This window comes from Pelophylax lessonae (assembly GCF_965119305.1).
Source record: "Pelophylax lessonae genome assembly, chromosome: 13".
NCBI lineage: Eukaryota > Metazoa > Chordata > Amphibia > Anura > Ranidae > Pelophylax > Pelophylax lessonae.
In genome coordinates, this window is record NC_138780.1 from 46757608 (window position 1) to 46776788 (window position 19181).

The window sequence follows — 19181 nt, forward strand, 5'->3', positions numbered from 1 at the left end:
GTATGAGATGAACCCCAACAACTTGGAAAGGTGGATCTCTCTCACACGTACCAACACAGACTATCCCCCAATTTAACTGATCCCCAAAGGTTTTTGATTAAATAGCGGAATAGAAAATATGATCCCAAAAAAGTGTATGTATATCACACGTACACAACCACACTAGGCCCCAATTACTATTGTTTGTACCCCTAAAAGGCTAGGAGTAGGGGGAGTATGGAACAGGCAGCACCCTCAAACCTTCAGAAGTATGAGATGAACCCCAACAACTTGGAAAGGTGGATCTCTCTCACACGTACCAACACAGACTATCCCCCAATTTAACTGATCCCCAAAGGTTTTTGATTAAATAGCGGAATAGAAAATATGATCCCAAAAAAGTGTATGTATATCACACGTACACAACCACACTAGGCCCCAATTACTATTGTTTGTACCCCTAAAAGGCTAGGAGTAGGGGGGAGTATGGAACAGGCAGCACCCTCAAACCTTCAGAAGTATGAGATGAACCCCAACAACTTGGAAAGGTGGATCTCTCTCACACGTACCAACACAGACTATCCCCCAATTTAACTGATCCCCAAAGGTTTTTGATTAAATAGCGGAATAGAAAATATGATCCCAAAAAAGTGTATGTATATCACACGTACACAACCACACTAGGCCCCAATTACTATTGTTTGTACCCCTAAAAGGCTAGGAGTAGGGGGAGTATGGAACAGGCAGCACCCTCAAACCTTCAGAAGTATGAGATGAACCCCAACAACTTGGAAAGGTGGATCTCTCTCACACGTACCAACACAGACTATCCCCCAATTTAACTGATCCCCAAAGGTTTTTGATTAAATAGCGGAATAGAAAATATGATCCCAAAAAAGTGTATGTATATCACACGTACACAACCACACTAGGCCCCAATTACTATTGTTTGTACCCCTAAAAGGCTAGGAGTAGGGGGGAGTATGGAACAGGCAGCACCCTCAAACCTTCAGAAGTATGAGATGAACCCCAACAACTTGGAAAGGTGGATCTCTCTCACACGTACCAACACAGACTATCCCCCAATTTAACTGATCCCCAAAGGTTTTTGATTAAATAGCGGAATAGAAAATATGATCCCAAAAAAGTGTATGTATATCACACGTACACAACCACACTAGGCCCCAATTACTATTGTTTGTACCCCTAAAAGGCTAGATGAGGAGTAGGGGGAGTATGGAACAGGCAGCACCCTCAAACCTTCAGAAGTATGAGATTGTGTTCACTGTACCCCACAAAGATTGAGTTCACTGCACCCCACAATGATTGTGTTCACTGCACCCCACAAAGATTGTGTTCACTGCACCTCACAAAGATTGTGTTCACTGTACCCCCCAAAGATTGTGTTCACTGCACCCCACAAAGATTCTGTTCACTGTACCCCACAAAGATTGTGTTCACTGCACCCCAAAAAGATTGTGTTCACTGCACCCCAAAAAGGATGTTGTTCACTGCACCCCAAAAAGGATGTTGTTCACTCCACCCCAAAAAGATTGTGTTCACTGCACCCCACAAAGATTGTGTTCACTGCACCCCAAAAAGATTGTGTTCACTGCACCCCAAAAATGATTTTGTTCACTGCACCCCAAAAAGGATGTTGTTCACTGCACCCCAAAAAGGATGTTGTTCACTCCACCCCAAAAAGATTGTGTTCACTGCACCCCAAAAAGATTGTGTTCACTGCACCCCACAAAGGATTTTGTTCACTGCACCCCAAAAAGATTGTGTTCACTGCACCCCAAAAAGGATGTTGTTCACTGCACCCCAAAAAGGATTTTGTTCACTGCACCCCAAAAAGATTGTGTTCACTGCACCCCACAAAGGATTTTGTTCACTGCACCCCACAAAGATTGTGTTCACTGCACACCAAAAAGGATTGTGTTCACTGCACCCCAAAAAGATTTTGTTCACTGCACCCCAAAAAGATTGTGTTCACTGCAGCCCAAAAAGATTGTGTTCACTGCAGCCCAAAAAGATTGTGTTCACTGCAGCCCAAAAAGATTGTGTTCACTGCAGCCCAAAAAGATTGTGTTCACTGCAGCTCACACACAGAAAAATGGATGTGGATCACTGACACCTGCCTATCTCCAATCCCACACCACACAGCAATATCGATTGTAGTTTGTAGAACACAGTTTCCCTAAAATTCAGCAGACTCTGTCCCTAACAGGATTGAGAAGAGATCGTAGATCAGGATTGAGTGCAGACCCCACCCCCCACACAGCAATATCGATTGTAGTTTGTAGAAGACACTGACCCTATAATTCAGCAGACTCTATCCCTAAAATGCCTACAACTCGCCCTGCCTAAACACTCCGACCTGTCCCTCAATTCTATCCGGACACAAATGGTTTTTTCCTGCCTATCTTTCCCTAATCAGCAGCCAGCACGTTGATGTGTGCTCTGTCCCTGAATCTAAGCAGCATAATGACGCCGCTGCGGCTGCCTCGAACTTATAAAGACTTGGTCACATGCTTCAGACGGCCAATCACAGCTACTGAGACATTTGCAGGCATGGCTGGGATGGCTTAAGGCACACCAGTTAAACGATTGTTGATTGGCTGTTGAAAGCCCGCCATGAAAAGAGCGCCAAAGCATGCAAAACCCGGAAATAAAACGACCGAACACGGATTTTTACCCGCACATACAGTAAAGTGTCCGTGTCCGTGTTCGGGTACAAAAAATCCAATTATTCGGTACGAACACGAATAATACAGTCCGTGTTCGCTCAACACTACTCCTGTCTATCGCGTCATTGCGTAAACATTCTGTAGCCTTCTGTGGATGTCGTACAGCCTGCACCCCTCCTTTGTCAAGAACTCAATGACAGGATGCTGCTTCCACTTGGAATCCATTCTTTACCTGCAATGAAGAAGAAGAGTTACTACAGAGCAGTGATGGCGAACCTTGGCACCCCAGATGTTTTGGAACTACATTTACCATGATGCTCATGCACTCTGCAGTGTAGTTGAGCATCATGAGAAATGTAGTTCCAAAACATCTGGGGTGCCAAGGTTGGCCATCACTGCTATAGAGGAAGGTTTACTCTACCAATGAGTGAAATCTGAATGTAAGTTAGAAAAAAAAAGAAAATGGTATGCCCACTTTTTTTGCATTACTTTAAGTACAGCCCTCATTTTTAAATATTTAAAACAACATATTAACAAATCTATTTAAAATACTGTATATTGCATGTATTGAAACAAATAGGAAGAGGCACAAATAATCTTCCCCCCATCCCCCCCTCCCAATTTCCCCTCCTAGAACAATACTTACCCCCTGCCGAACCCCAAATTCCACCTTCCAACACAAATCCCTCCCCTTCCGCAATCTCCCCATGTGGCGCCCACCACTTAACATGAAACCAGGGCAGCCGCTCCTCCTGACCCCCCCCCCCTCCACCTTCTGTCCCGGCCCTGGATCCAGTGGAATAAAAGATTTTTGGAATTCAAATCACATATGGAAGGCCAGAAAATTTAAAAAAAATGTATGTGTTTTTTTCCCTAGAGGACTTTTGGAAGTTCCACCATCAGTTGTCTACATATGATGACCCATCACTGAGGAGGATATATGAGTATTACAAAGATGATCTGACCTACATTTTGGAGCACTTGAACCCCCGTGCCCTTATGGCAGAACTTAAAGATCGAAATGTCCTAAATATAGAAGTAAGAAAAGATTTCTTAATTATATACGGGAAAATTTGTACAAGTAAAGGGGAACTCTACGTTTAACAAGTTTGAACTGACCTCCATGTTTCTGCTTCCCTGAACACCCAGTCCAAGTGACATCTGGGACCCGTGGCATTACTGAAGCCCAAGCTTTTTTTAAATTTAATTTTGGATAGAGTGGGAATGTGTTGGGAGTTACTGGGTGTTTAGGCTTACAGTGGGAATGTCCGCATAGTCTTTTAAAATAATAAAGAAAGTGCAGAGCTGAGATGAATGGTGCAAGTTGTATCTGCTTCTCTGTTATCTGCAGCTCTATTACTGTCTTAATACGTAAACTGCTGTTGAGTGGGGATTGTGTATAGAAGTATACAGAGTTCAGGAAGGGATCAGGTAAAACTTTCTCACCACAAGTTTTCCTTTTTTCTCAGAAGGGTCAAGACCAATCAGGCAAATTTGTTACATTGTATGCAGAAACATACATATAGAAAAGATATCATATATACTGTATAAAATGAGTAATAATAAAATATATTTTCCAGAATTACCTGCCAATGGAAAAAGATCGTGTTGCCTTATCCCAGAAATTATTTCAAGATATTCAGAATCTGGGAAGAAAAGCTGTGATTGGACTCTGGGAATGTCTCTATACACTACAGGAAGATCATCCTCATCCTAATTTATTGGCGGTTCTGGGAGAAATTTGTCAGACAGGTAACTTTTAGCTTACCATCAAAACTTTGATAAAGTGTAGACTTAAATCAGTTATTCCAAGAATATTTTCATATTTACATAGTTACATAGTTACATAGTAGGTGAGGTTGAATAAAGACAATAGTCCATCCAGTTCAACCTGTGTAGGTGTGTGTGACTGTAATCATCTAACATAGCCCTCAATCTCCTGATCCTTGAGATGTAAGTCTAAGAGTCTTTTGAAAGTCACCATACTACCCGCAGAAACCACCTCTTGTGGTAGACAATTCCACAATCTTGTAGCCCTAACAGTAAAGAACCCCCCACGTTGCCTGAGGTTAAAACGCTTCTCCTCTAATCGCATTGTATGTCCTCGAGTCCTCATGCAATTCCTTCGAATGAACAGCTTTTCTTCTAAGCTGAGATCCCCATTAAGATATTTATAAATTGCTATCATGTCCCCTCTCAGACGTCTTTTCTCCAGGGAAAATAAATCGAGCGATTGCAGCCGCTCTTCATAGGTAAGATCCTCCAACCCCCTAATCAGTTTAGTTGCCCTTCTCTGGACTTTCTCCAGCTCCAACACATCCCTCCTGAGGACTGGCGACCAGAACTGGACAGAATACTCCAGATGCGGTCGGACCAGAGTTTTATAAAGTGGAAGGATTATAGTCTTATCTCTGGAATACATCCCTTTCTTTATGCATGCTAATATTCTGTTGGCTTTGGAAGCTGCCGCTTGGCATTGCATGCTGTTGCCTAATCTATCATCAACTAAGACTCCCAGATCTTTCTCCATTTTTGATTCCCCCAAGGGTTCCCCTCCTAACGTGTATTGTGTTTTTATGTTTTTGGTCCCCAAGTGCAAAACCTTACACTTCTCCACATTAAACCTCATTTGCCATGTCGTTGCCCACTCCGTAATTTTGTCCAGGTCATTCTGTAGGATATCTGCTTCATGCTGTGCAGTTATTGCCCTGGCCAATTTTGTGTCATCTGCAAAAACTGATAACGAACTACTGATCCCTTCCTCAATGCTGTTTATGAATAAATTGAACAAGGTTGGTCCCAGGACTGAGCCCTGGGGCACCCCGCTTACTACCTCAGACCAGTCTGAGTATGCGCTGTTTATTACTACCCTTTGGACACGGCCTTTTAGCCAATTCCGTATCCAAGAGCAAACCCTGCTGTCGATACCTGCAGACCTTATTTTATAAATTAAGCGCTTGTGGGGAACTGTATCAAACGCCTTAGCGAAATCCAAGTACACCACATCCACTGGTCTCCCCCTATCTAGCTCACAGCTCACTTCCTCGTAGAATGCTAAGAGATTGGTTTGACAAGAACGCCCATTTGTAAACCCGTGCTGGTTACTACTGATGATGTTGTTGTTTTTAGCATACTCTACGATATAGTCCCTTATCATCCCCTCCAAAAGTTTACATATTATTGATGTCAGACTGACAGGCCTATAATTTCCCGGGATATGTCTCTGGCCCTTTTTGAATATCGGAATCACGTTAGCCTTCCTCCAATCCCCTGGTACATCTCCTGTCCTAATACTGTCAGCAAAGATCAGGAACAGTGGTCTAGATATAACCATACTGAGTTCCTTGAGCACTCTCGGATGTACGCCATCCGGGCCTGGTGATTTGTTTGTGTTAAGTTTATCCAGTCTTTCCCTGATTTCCCCCTCTGTTAGCCATAGTGGCAAGTCCTGTGTATTACTACTAACCATACAGTCATGGTCAGTGTACCCTTCCTTTTCCTGCGTAAAGACTGACGAGAAAAAAGAATTCAGCACGGTTGCTTTTTCAGTGTCCTCTGTAACCATCCTCCCATCATCGTTAATTATGTGTGCAATATGCTCTGCCCTAGTTTTTTTGCTGTTGATATATTTAAAGAATTTCTTTGGGTTTTTTTTACTATCCTCCGCTATTTGTCTCTCAAAGTTGATTTTAGCCATCTTGATTTCGTGTTTACACTTCTTATTTTCCTCCTTGTATTGCTGGAAGGCCGATACTGTGCCCTCTGATTTATATTTCTTGAAGGCCAATTTTTTTCCCCTAATAAGTTTTTTAACGCTACGGTTTAGCCAGCCAGGTTTGGCTTTGTCTCTTCTAAATTTATTCCCCATTTGAGTTACTTGTGAAGTTAAAGCAGTTTTTATTATTTTTATTTATTTTAATTTTTTTTTAAATAAAATAATAAGAATGTTATGCTTACAGTACCTGCTCTGTGCATTGGTTTTGCACAGAGCAGCCCTGATCCTCCTCGTGTCAGGTCCCCAGTCGGTGCTCCTGACTCCTCCTCTTCAGCCAGTGCCCCCAAAGGAAGAACCTGCTTCCTATAAGGGAAGTTGTGGGTCCATAGACACAGACAGCAAGGCACAGTCGCCCCCCCCCCCCCGGTCACAGAGTTTGATTGACAGCAGTGAGAGATAATAGCTTCCACTGCTATCAATCTGCCCAGCGAGGAGGTCAGAGTCAGGAGAAGGGTATTTACCTTGATGCATAGAATGCGTCAAGCTTTACAACAAGGGTCTTAAGGCTTTACAACAGGGGTCTCCAATCTATGGCCCTCCAGTTATTCAGAAACTACAATTCCCATCATGCCTTGTCATGTTTGTGAATGTCAGAGTTTTACAATGACTTATGGGACGTGTAGTTCCCCAACAGCTGGACGGCCGTAGTTTGGAGATCCCTGATTTACAATCATGCTGACCTGTGTCCATAAAAAGTGCCTATAGTGGGCATGTGAGCATCAGAACTGGACTATAGAACAATAAAAGCAGGTGGCCTAGTCTGATCACATTTTCTTTTACATCATGAGGATGGTGTGGTGCACCTTGCTTACCTGGGGAAGAAATGGTACCAGGATGCAGTATGGGAAGAAGCAAGCTGGCAGAGGCAGTATGATGCTTTGGACATTGTTCTACTGGGAAACCTTGGGTCCTGCAATTCATGTGGATGTTACTTGACACATACCACCTACCTAAACCTTGTCGATAACCAAGTAAACTCGTTAATGGAAATGGTATTCCCTGATGGCAGTGGCCTCTTTCAGCAGGATAATGAGCCCTGCAACAAAATATGCATCTTGTATACACAATGCTTCCAGCAATGTTTCCATTCTTCATAGCATCCCTGGAAGTCTTCAAGTGGGATGACATTCAGAGCCTGCGTAGTGGCTCTTTGAACATTATCCACACTACCAAAATGGTGTGCTTTCTCATGTTTAAATCCTGAGTCACTAATTCGTGACCAATTGACTTGGTCATTCCTGTTTCCTCTGCAATCAGTCTGATAGTGAGCCGATGGTCACGGTTGAGAACAGACCTCACTGCATCTGTTTGTTCTGTTTTTTGAGCAGCGGCTCATTCAGAATAACTGCAGAGGAGACAGGAATTACTAAGTCGATTGTTCATGAAATCACACAGGATTTGAACATGAGAAAGAACACCATTTTGGTAGTGTGGCTTACGTCCAAAGAGCCACTACCCAGGCTCTGAACGCCATCCCACTTGAAGACTTCTAGGAATGCTATGAATAATAGAAAAACCGCTGGGAGCATTGTGTACACTCACAAGGTGCATACTTTGAAGGAGACAATGTTCAATTGTAAACTTTTTCAATAAAATAATTTTAAAATATCATTCTCGTTACTTTGTGGACACACCTCACATATATATATATATATATATATATATATATATTTAATTATATAGTAGGAATATATGCGTCTTACCTGAGTTTTTCCTGTGTGCCCAGCTTTCTCATCCACCCATGGTGGTGCCTCCTGTGATACTCTGCTACCCCTGGAGAGACTGGAAGCTGATACCCAGCTGGAAGTATCCAAACACAGGGTTGCCCTTGGCCCTATCTAATTGGGTAGTCAAGCACAGGGCTGTAGCCCAGATTGCCACCTGGTAATAGGTTTATGGGAGTATGTCCTGATGAGTAGGCAGTGTGGCACCATTTAACCCTGGGGGCCCATAGGGTGAGTTCCAGGGTAAGGATCCACAAGGTGCTGTAAACTCAAAGACATCCCCTGTAGTCAGGTAACTGGGAGGCAATAGGGTAGTTCTGGAGCCCAGGGTGGCCTCACATAGATCCAGTGTACATGTCAACATCTTTATCTCGGAGGTGACTTATGTATACAGTGGCAAACAGTTGCCAACAAACTGCATACTGCAGTAGGAGCACACCAAAGGAAGGTAGCATCAGTGCCCCGCTGAAGCCCTCCAGGGAGTTCGCTACTTTTTGTTTGTTATTACTACTATCTTTTTTTCTTTTGAAATGTTGTGCTCCTAAGAATTTTGCTCCCACAGCAACCTTCACTGTGGCTGGCCCGCAGTACACCACTAGTTATTTGTTGTTTACAAAAGGGAAGAGAACTCACTGCTCCAGGTGACTCCAGAAGCCTGATGACACACCGGTGCACGCCTCGACTCGCCTCCGTGGATAATCAAATATAGAAGAAACGGCAGCACTCCAGGTCTGATCAAGATTCAGGTTTATTGGCTGAACATCCCAATGTGACAAATGTGGCAAAGGTACCTTTGCCACATTTGTCACATTGGGATGTTCAGCCAATAAACCTGAATTTTGATCACACCTGGAATGCAGCCATTTCTTCTATATTCAGTTATTTGCTGTTGTTGAGATATATATCTTTAATGTGTAGTAGTGTGTATGTGAAAGGTCAGTTTCAGGTGTACACTATTCTTACCTGTTATCATATTTCTCACTATAGGGGAACATCTAGTTATGCAGATTCTGCTGGATGAACTTGGACACTCACTGAATGCAGAGCTGAAAGGTAAATAAAATAGGTAGAATATCTGATGGAGCACATGCAGTGCTGTAAAAAGTAATTGCCCCCTAAACCTGGTTGTGGAGGAATTTTGGCCTACGCTTCTATGCAGAATTGTTTTAATTCAGCCACATTGGGGGGTTTTCGAGTTTGAAGGGCCTGTTTTGGGTCATGCCACAGCAAATCAAATTTAAGTCTTGCCTTTCTGGTGTGTTTCAGATCATTTTCCTGTTGCATAACTCAAGTGCGCTTGAGCTTGAGGTCACAAACTGATGGCTGGTCATTCTCCTTTAGGATTTTCTGGTAGAATACAGAATTCATGGTTCCATCAACTATAGCAAGTCGTCCAGGTTCTAAAGCAGCAAAGCAGCCCTAGACCATCACACCACCATATTTGACTGTTGGTATGATGCTCTTTTAATTAAATGCTGTGTTACTTTCATGCTAGATGTAATGGGATGCACACCTCCAAAAAGTCCAACTTTTGTCTCATCAGTCCACAGAATATTTGCCCAAAATTCTTGGGTATATTCGAGATGTTTTTTGGCAAATATGAGAGTCTTTGTTGTTTTTTGGTTAGCAGTGGCGTTCGTCTTGGCAGTTAGACTTCGTCACAGGTGGAGCTTTTATTTTCTTTTTTTTGGGTCCTGCGGTGCAGCGGGCAGCGGTGCAGCGGGCACTACTACTGTTTGTTAAAACAACATACTGTAGATTTTGTAAGAAACCTCCCTTCTGCTTCTGTCACGTCTGCTCAATAAACTCTGCTGTCTAGCAGACTGCCACAAAGGCTTACAGTCTCTCTCCTCTCCCTCCTCTCTCTCCTTTCACTCCTCTTTTTTTTTTTTCCATAATAAATTTTATTAAGGTTTAAATAGAAAACATACATAATATGTACGATACATAAGAACAGATACATGAAATGTAAACAGAAAAAGTGAGGTTGTCATGATAATACAGAATTATTTTACAAGTCATGTGTCCACAGATAGCAGCCATCTTGGCCATGACGTATCCATTTAGGGCGTGCCCCTATCCTCAATTGACTAATTCATTTGGAAGGATTGGGAAACAGGGATTTCGGGCACAAGAGTTTTTTTAAAAAGATTTCTTTTATTCAACAAAAAACTAAATATTTTAAAATCATAGAAAAATACAGGCAGATGATTGTGTATTAAGGACACAGTGAGACCACAAAAAAATGGTCTATGTTGTACAATATCTCAGTACATAGAACTTATAAAAGTAATTTACATACAGTTCAGAGTACAAGATCATTAGTAGTCATATAATTCTTGGAAACGTGTTACTTGATATCAGAAGAGAACCGCCGACGGACACCCAAGTAGTATGGTGCCGGTCAGCGGGGTCAACTGAAAGTATAAGTTAACATTCACCATGTAACATATGACCTTTGCTCGACATGTTTCGCTTTCTTAGACAAAAAAGCTTCATCTGGAGCATATCATTTCTTTTGTCTGTGTGAAAAATAACAGTGTTTAGATAAATTACATATATATGTTACCTCATTTTCAGTATGTTATAATTACAATTACAAATCATTTATCTCTCCTTTTAATTACATACAATCGTCTTACACATCTCAAATAAGTCCTTCTACTTTTACAATATCAACACAATATAACATTGGGTCTTAGATTGCATTCAGATACTAAAGGGGTTTAGGGGGAACAATGGAGACTGCCAATAGTGAGTATATGTGGGGATCCATGCTGTAGTTACAGTGTCAGCATATATATCCTGTTTATATACCTAGTATATGGACAAGAGAATGTATACATACCTGTACATATAGTAATCAGGCACATATGTCAATTTCCATAGAGAATTCTTTAACGAGGAGGACTGTGCGTTTTAGGAAGCTCAAACATAGGCAATGTATAGTGACATAGTAGTGAGGGTGATCACTCCATGTCTCATATCTGAATGGATGAGAGCAAAAGAACAATGTTTCTCAGAATAGTGGGCATTTTTATTCTATGATATCGCTTTAAGGGAGAGCCTATAAAAGTGCTAAACCATGAACTCAAGTGTTCCAAAGTGGTAAAATCAGTGTGCCTCATGCCTGTTATAAGAGTGTGTAAGTACCTATAGAGCCCATAGATTATCTGCCTCGAAATGGGCAAAAGAAAAGACATATAATCATTCTGGACCGTAAGAATGGGCAAGTGCCATGCGTTTCTAAACGATTATACACCAACATACAGAGTTTACCCATTCGTGTGTGGGCTACCCCTATAGTAAAATACATATCGTGTATATTGATTTGCTTTTATATACATATGTGAATATGTGTGTGTAGTCAATTTGGTATCCAGCCCACCTTCCTCCATAATAGTAGGGGGGTGACCAGGGTTACATATGAATAGGCAGTTGCCACATAGGGTCCAAGATGAGTACATGCAAGGCGTGCTTAAAATAAACATAGGTAGTAAATGTAGTGGTAGATATATAGAGTGCCACCCAGTATAATAGATCCCTATGCAGTAAGAGAGTCCCAAACATAAACAGACACCTTAGCACGGCTCACCAAACTTGGAAAGGACCAGAGCTCAATGCAGGGAGCGTATCTCCTCTGCTTGTATGTCGGCTGTTAAGCACAGTAAGATTAAGGTAAATTCCCGGGTACCACAAAGTGTAATGTTAAAGTATTGGTGCTAGCCATATAAAGCTTACCCCTTGCCACGCTGTTCCCAGCTTCCGCACAGTCCTCACCGGATGGGGAACCTCCACCATACCAGGGCTTGTAAATGGCGCCCTTAAATAGCGTGGATCCCGGGCGGTTCGTCAAAAGACGTCACCGCCCCGGCCACTCTCACCGGACATCGCTCGAGAGCAAGTGCGGGGACACCCCAGCGAAGCTCTCGGCTCTGTCACAGGTGTATGCAGATCATACAGTGTTCATGGTTTAGCACTTTTATAGGCTCTCCCTTAAAGCGATATCATAGAATAAAAATGCCCACTATTCTGAGAAACATTGTTCTTTTGCTCTCATCCATTCAGATATGAGACATGGAGTGATCACCCTCACTACTATGTCACTATACATTGCCTTCTCTTGTCCATATACTAGGTATATAAACAGGATATATATGCTGACACTGTAACTACAGCATGGATCCCCACATATACTCACTATTGGCAGTCTCCATTGTTCCCCCTAAACCCCTTTAGTATCTGAATGCAATCTAAGACCCAATGTTATATTGTGTTGATATTGTAAAAGTAGAAGGACTTATTTGAGATGTGTAAGACGATTGTATGTAATTAAAAGGAGAGATAAATGATTTGTAATTGTAATTATAACATACTGAAAATGAGGTAACATATATATGTAATTTATCTAAACACTGTTATTTTTCACACAGACAAAAGAAATGATATGCTCCAGATGAAGCTTTTTTGTCAAAGAAAGCGAAACATGTCGAGCAAAGGTCATATGTTACATGGTGAATGTTAACTTATACTTTCAGTTGACCCCGCTGACCGGCACCATACTACTTGGGTGTCCGTCGGCGGTTCTCTTCTGATATCAAGTAACACGTTTCCAAGAATTATATGACTACTAATGATCTTGTACTCTGAACTGTATGTAAATTACTTTTATAAGTTCTATGTACTGAGATATTGTACAACATAGACCATTTTTTTGTGGTCTCACTGTGTCCTTAATACACAATCATCTGCCTGTATTTTTCTATGATTTTAAAATATTTAGTTTTTTGTTGAATAAAAGAAATCTTTTTAAAAAAACTCTTGTGCCCGAAATCCCTGTTTCCCAATCCTTCCACATGATAATACAGAGTTGACATAACAGTGCAAAAAAGAAAAAAGGCGGGTAGATTATACATCAGTGTGATCGTGGTGGGTTTAAGCAGATTATTCGGATATACAGCCAAGCCAGGTGTCAATATAACCTGTACTACGGGGTCCCTTGACATAGGGGTCCCGTCTAACTGAAGGCAGGCATGGAGGAGAAGTCATGAGCCACAACGGCATCTTTTACTGGGTATTGTTAGCCAGGTTACGTATAGGTTAGGGGATGAAATTGGCCAAGAGGCAGGTAAGGACCCACTGGGTATGGAGTTATGAGACGGTTTCACTAGACAAAGAGGACAAACAGCAGAGTGGGTGGGAGAGAGGGGAAGGGGAAGGAGGGGAGGGAGGGAGAAGGAAGGGGGAGGGGAGGTGGGAGAAGGGTGTAGGAAAAAGGGGAAGGGGAGGGGTGGTGGGATAAAAAAAAAGGGGGGTTGGGGTTAGGGATAGAGAGGGTAAAAGGGGATGAGGGGGGGGGGGATAGGATCAGAGGTGTGGCAGTAGATCACCTTAAGTTGAGTGGCCATGTGGGGATAGAATGCGACTATATTCTCTAGTCCTGGTAGAATGTACAAGTTTACGTGGGGGGGCCCTTGGTCTCCATAATTGTTTTGTATGTGGTGGCTTTCACTCCTCTTTATCTTCTCTCTCTCTCCTCTCTCTCCTCACTCTCTCTTCTCTCTCTCTCTCTCCTCTCTTCTCTCTCTCTCTGTTTCCTCTCTCTCTCTCTGTCTCCTCTTTCTCTTTCTCTTTCTCTTTCTCTTTCTCTTTCTCTTTCTCTTTCTCTTTCTCTTTCTCTTTCTCTTTCTCTTTCTCTTTCTCTTTCTCTTTCTCTTTCTCTTTCTCTTTCTCTTTCTCTTTCTCTTCCTCTTCCTCTTTCTCTTCCTCTTGAGGCAATTTCACAAAAAAAGTGCAAACAATTAATCACTATCTCTTCAGATTTGTTCACACACTTGTTGATAGCATAATTATTTATGTGGAATGTATGGCCCTAGCTAAAGTTGAGGAAAACATGGCACCCAAAAAGTTAAAACATAAATGTATTTTATTAAACTACATAATCCAGAAAAAGCATATGTATGCAAAACAATATAACATTGTATATAAAAGTGTCAGGTTTAAACATTACTGTTGAAAATTAGCCAGACAGACCTTAATGTATTAATGTTGGAACAACAGGTGCTTGGGGTATAGTAAGACCCAGTTCAGCTGGATGTAAATCGGAATACCCTGGTGTAGCTCAACATGATTTACGAGTGATTGCTTCTTCAGGAGCTTGAATACAATTTCTGAATGGATAAAAATACATACATAAAAGGTGTACACATATATGAGTATCGTGCTGATAAATGCACTCTGAAAACCAAGTTAGCATACTTAAAGCGGAGTTCCGGCCTCGGGGGTGAAATTTTGATAAAAATACCCCTGGAACAGTCAGGGCTAGTACATTCCACAATGGCTAGCCTCTGAACTGTCTCTGGTCGCACTTACCTTTTAGAAGAAATACCAACCTTGAAAATTTCTTCTCCAGCGCTGCCATCTCAGGTGTGGGCAGCTCTTCTGCGTCCTCTTTGTTGACCTCGGAGTCCCAGAATGCCCTGCACCGGCCCCGCTTGTCACTTACGGTGCAGGCGCGGCATCCCTGCACAGCTTAATTTTAGGGAATGCCGCGCCTGCACCGGAAGTGACGAGTGGGGCTGGTGCAGGCACATTGACTCCTGGGAGCGATGACGTTCAGCTCCCAGGAGTCATCGCAAGCCGGAAGAGACGGCGCAGGCCGCGGCCGCAGAGGGAGGAAGTGGAAGGAAGGTGAGTATATTTTCTTCAATAAAAAGGTAAGTGACCAAAAATCAGGAACATACATTTCTTTTTCAGGTGGCACTCAGCAAGCGGATGGCCCAAAATCGATTTTTTCGATTTTGAGGCCGGAACTTCGCTTTAAAGAAAATTACAAAATATGATAAGGTAGGAGGAAAGACAACAGAGCCAAGCAAAACTTTTGCAAGCAATAGGGCAGATGTGGGGACATGCACATAGCCATAGTTATACAGTTCTAGAAGGTGACGTTCATAAAGTCCTATAGATAGCTATAGATGATAATCTTTACTTATATGTACATAAGCCCTAAGAGCTCAAGGGAACTTCCAACTCACTAAGTATGGAAAGATACTGGGCAGTGGAGTATTAAGAGATGTAACTCCTGACGTGTTACCAAAATATTATAGAGTGGATAACTTTTAGAAAGCATATACCAAAAATATACATCTAATTATATAATTTCCAAATAGGGTTCAAAGATCCCCTTGGCAATAGTGCAACTTGACTTAGCAAGGAGGGGACAGACAAAACACTGTATTTAAGGTACTGCCAAATTCTTCAAACCATCACTAAAGCTTAAGGCCACCCATCCAATAGAGGATTTAACCACTTCTGGACTGGAAGGTTTTACCCCCCTTAATGACCAGGCCATTTTTTCAATTTGGCACTGCGTGACTTTAACTGGTAATTGCGCAGACATGCAATGCTGTACCCAAATTAAATGTATGTCCTTTTTTTCCCACAAATATAACTTTCTTTTGGTGATATTTTATCACCTCTGCGGTTTTATTTTTTTTGCAAAATGAATGAAAAAAGAACTTAAATCTTGATAAAAATTTTAATTTTCTACTTTTATTAATAAAAAATATCCAATGAACCAATGATCCAATAAATTTGTGTCATACATTTAGACCAAGATGTATTTAGCTACATGTCTTTGATAAAAAAAAAAATAATAAGCTTATTATTATTGGTTTGTGCAAAAGTTATAGCGTCTACAAACTATGGTGTATATACTGGAATTTACGTAGCTTTTAATTTCTGACTGCCAATCTTATTTCTTGAAGTGCTAAAATGCAAAATTACACCTCAAAATACATTCTGATGCTTCTCCTGAGTATGGGGATACCCGATGTGTGAGACTTTTTGGCAGTCTAGCCGTTTACAGGACCCTGAAGACCAATCACCACCTTCAGGCTTTCTAAGGGCGTAAATTGTTGATTTCACTCCTCACTACCTATCACAGTTTCGAAGGCCATGAAATGCCAAGATACCGCTTTTCGGAAAGAAGATGCCCTAGGCTATTTGATGAGAGGCATGTTGAGTCCATGGAATATTTTATATTTTGCCACAAGTTTTGGGAAAATAACGCATTTTATTTTCCTATTTTACACAAAGTTGTCATTTAAATGATATATTGCTCAAACATGCCATGGGTATATGTGAAATTACATCCCAAAATACATTCTGCTGCTTCTCTTAAGTACAGAGATACCACATATGTGGGACTTTTTGGCAGTCTAGCTGCTTCTAGCAGTTTCGGAGGCCATGAAATGCCAAGACAGAACAACCCCCCCCCCCCCCCCCCCAAATTAACCCTTTTCGGAAAGTAGACACCCTAAGCTATTTGCTGAAAGGCATTTTGAGTATTTTGCAGATTTTGCTTTATGTCACAAAGTTTCGAAAATTGAAAAACAGAAAAAAAAAGAAAATTTCCTTTTCTTTCTGCATTTTCCAAAACAAATGAGAGCTGTAAAATACTCTCATAGCAGATTTCTCAAGTGTTAAAAAATATATAGGGAAGCATAGGGGAGATCTGCCCTCTGTGTCCACCCAATCCCCTATGCTTCACCATATATGCTCTTTTTTTTTAACTGTGGTGGTGAAATCACCTCCTACAGCGCTGCAATCATTGATCTGCAAAGAAAACTATGGTTTACAATCAAAAACACAGCAACAATAAAACATTATTACATTATAATAGGATACAGTAAAGAAGAATGGTGGTATCTGCAAAGAAAACTATGGTTAACAATGAAAAATAGTAACAATAAAACATTACAGCATATTATAAAGTACAGTAAAAGTAGAAAGAGTAGAAAAGTAGAGTAAGAACAGAGAATTAACACAATAAAACGACAACTATTTTTGGCTTTTTTATTTTTAAATTAAAAAAAAAAAATTGTTTACACTTTTTTTGAAACTGTAAAAAAACTGTTCCAGGCTAGGGTCTCTCAAAATGCGAAAGCCATCCAACATCTTTTGAGAGCCTGTATGAATATGTGCCCTAGGCTATGTCTCTTGCTGTACCCTATACTAACACTCTACTAGCGTGTGGTAGCAACAGAAAAAGTTCCCGATGCAGAGACCAGGTTGGCCAGGACAGGACGGACAAAAATAGAGGGTGTCAGGCATATATCCGTGTTTTCTACAGACACGACATCTTCTTTGGGGTGCTCTTTGGGTAGGGGTACCAGGGAGGACATCCAGAAAATGCCTCTCCTGCAGCTGGCTCACTGCATCTGGATTGTGAATTTGTTACACAGCACCCTCTGGATACAGAAGGGCTGTCATAATCTCTTCCTGGAATTTTAGGAAGGATTCACTACTTCCTGACACTTTGTATAGCACGTACGCATTCAGCAGAGAGAATTGGAATAAGTATACAGACACTTTTTTGTACCAGCATCTGGCCTTCCGGGCAATTAGGTACGGCACCATCATCTGGTCATTGAAGTCCATCCCACTCATGTTAAAGTTGTATTCGTGGACATAGAGGGGCTTCTCAACAACACCAGTTACCTTTGAAATTCGTATCTGCGTGAACGGAAGGCAGAATGAAAACATTCCATGTGTCACTCCACTTCACTGCAAGCAATTTATTACACTTCAAGCAAACTCTCTCACCCCCATCAAAGTCAGGAATCTACAAGCCGTTGGGAGAAGCCCCAACAATTAGGTCGCACAGTGCCACATGTGCCAATTCCAAAATCAAAAAGGTGACTAAAAAGTGGCACGCTTGGGTAATAATTGTCCACGTATAAATGGTACCCCTTGCCGAATAAGGGCGACACCAAGTCCCAAACAACCTTGCCACTGCTCCCTATGTAGTCTGGGCAGTTGGGGGGCTCCACATTGCTATATTTTCCCCTCATAAATCTGGAAACTATATGTATAGCCTTTTGCCCTGTCACAGAGCTTATATATTTTGACCCCATATCTGGTACGCTTGCTGGGGAGAAACTGTTTGAAAGCAAGGCGGGCAGAAAATGTAATCAGGGACTCATCAATGCAGACAGCTTATTGGGGCATATACAAGGCTACAAACTGTTGGTTGAAGTGATTTATGAGGGGCCGAATTTTGTGGAGCCGGTCATATCCAGGGTCACCCCGAGGACGACAGAGTTCATTGTCACTAAAAGTAACATAACAAAAAACAATAACAGAAAAAAACAATAACAAAAAAAAAACAGTTTATTGTTTTTTGTTATGTTACTTTTATCCAGTGTGTGAATATCTCTATTAATAAGTATTTCAATTTCCCCTTTGAATACAAACTGTGTATATATGCAGAGAGTAGTCTCATAATTGTATGTTTGAAGCTGTCTCTCATGTAGATAACATAGTTGTGTTGCGGCGAAATCCGCGGATTTTAGGACCCAGTTACTGTGTACTTGCCCTATTTAATCCCTTACCCAAAATGGCGCTTTTGAGGCCTGAGGAAGGAGCGCATGCTCCGCAAATGCGTCGCCTGCCCCTATACGTCACATCCGGGAAGTGACGTCAGGAGAGTCCTCTGTGTGTTCCAGACACCAGGAAGGACCGGTTACCACCGGCTTTTGCTGTAGGAGCCGTGACCGCTCGAGCCATCCTGAATCACTATACCAGACTGACGGACCTATACATTATGGATGCCCTTATGCTCCTTTTACTTGTTCGTTTGTGAGTACCCTTGCATATGAATTTTATTCCTAATAAACCCTTCCTACTACACTTAAAGTGGTGCTTGTGTTCTCCTTGCAGCTGTTTTCAAGTCCCTTCTTACTTGCCACCAGAGCAGCCTTCAGTGTATATGGAAAATTTATATGGACTTTTATATGGACTTTTTATAGAGACTGACATCCCTCATTTAGGCCCCTAGTGTGGAACCTGAGGGTCCCACATTTTTCCTCTCTATTTAAGCTCCTGAAAAAGCAATCGCTTGTAAAACCTGTTGGGATAAATTAGGCTTTTCTAAATTACATCAAGCTGAACTGGGTCTTACTATAATGGGGGGGGGGGGGGGGCAAATTGGGACTTTAAAGGTGCAAATGA

The 19181-nt window shown here is 41.7% G+C and overlaps 2 protein-coding genes across 2 annotated transcripts in view; both read left to right on the forward strand.

Moving 5' to 3' along the window:
* The window catches only part of LOC309569711 (NACHT, LRR and PYD domains-containing protein 12-like), a 1096074-nt gene that overhangs the window by 989461 nt on the left and 87432 nt on the right, over nucleotides 1-19181 (forward strand). The window lies entirely within an intron of this gene.
* Nucleotides 3552-19181, forward strand: part of LOC309569714 (NACHT, LRR and PYD domains-containing protein 1 homolog) — a gene marked incomplete at its 3' end in the record, with an annotated part of 35426 nt that continues 19796 nt past the window's right edge. Inside the window, exons 1-3 of the mRNA XM_082275676.1 lie at nucleotides 3552-3707; nucleotides 4250-4421; nucleotides 9156-9221. Of these exons, the coding sequence (XP_082131802.1) occupies nucleotides 3669-3707; nucleotides 4250-4421; nucleotides 9156-9221 (277 nt within the window). The 5' untranslated portion in view covers nucleotides 3552-3668. The remainder of the gene's footprint in view (nucleotides 3708-4249; nucleotides 4422-9155; nucleotides 9222-19181) is intronic.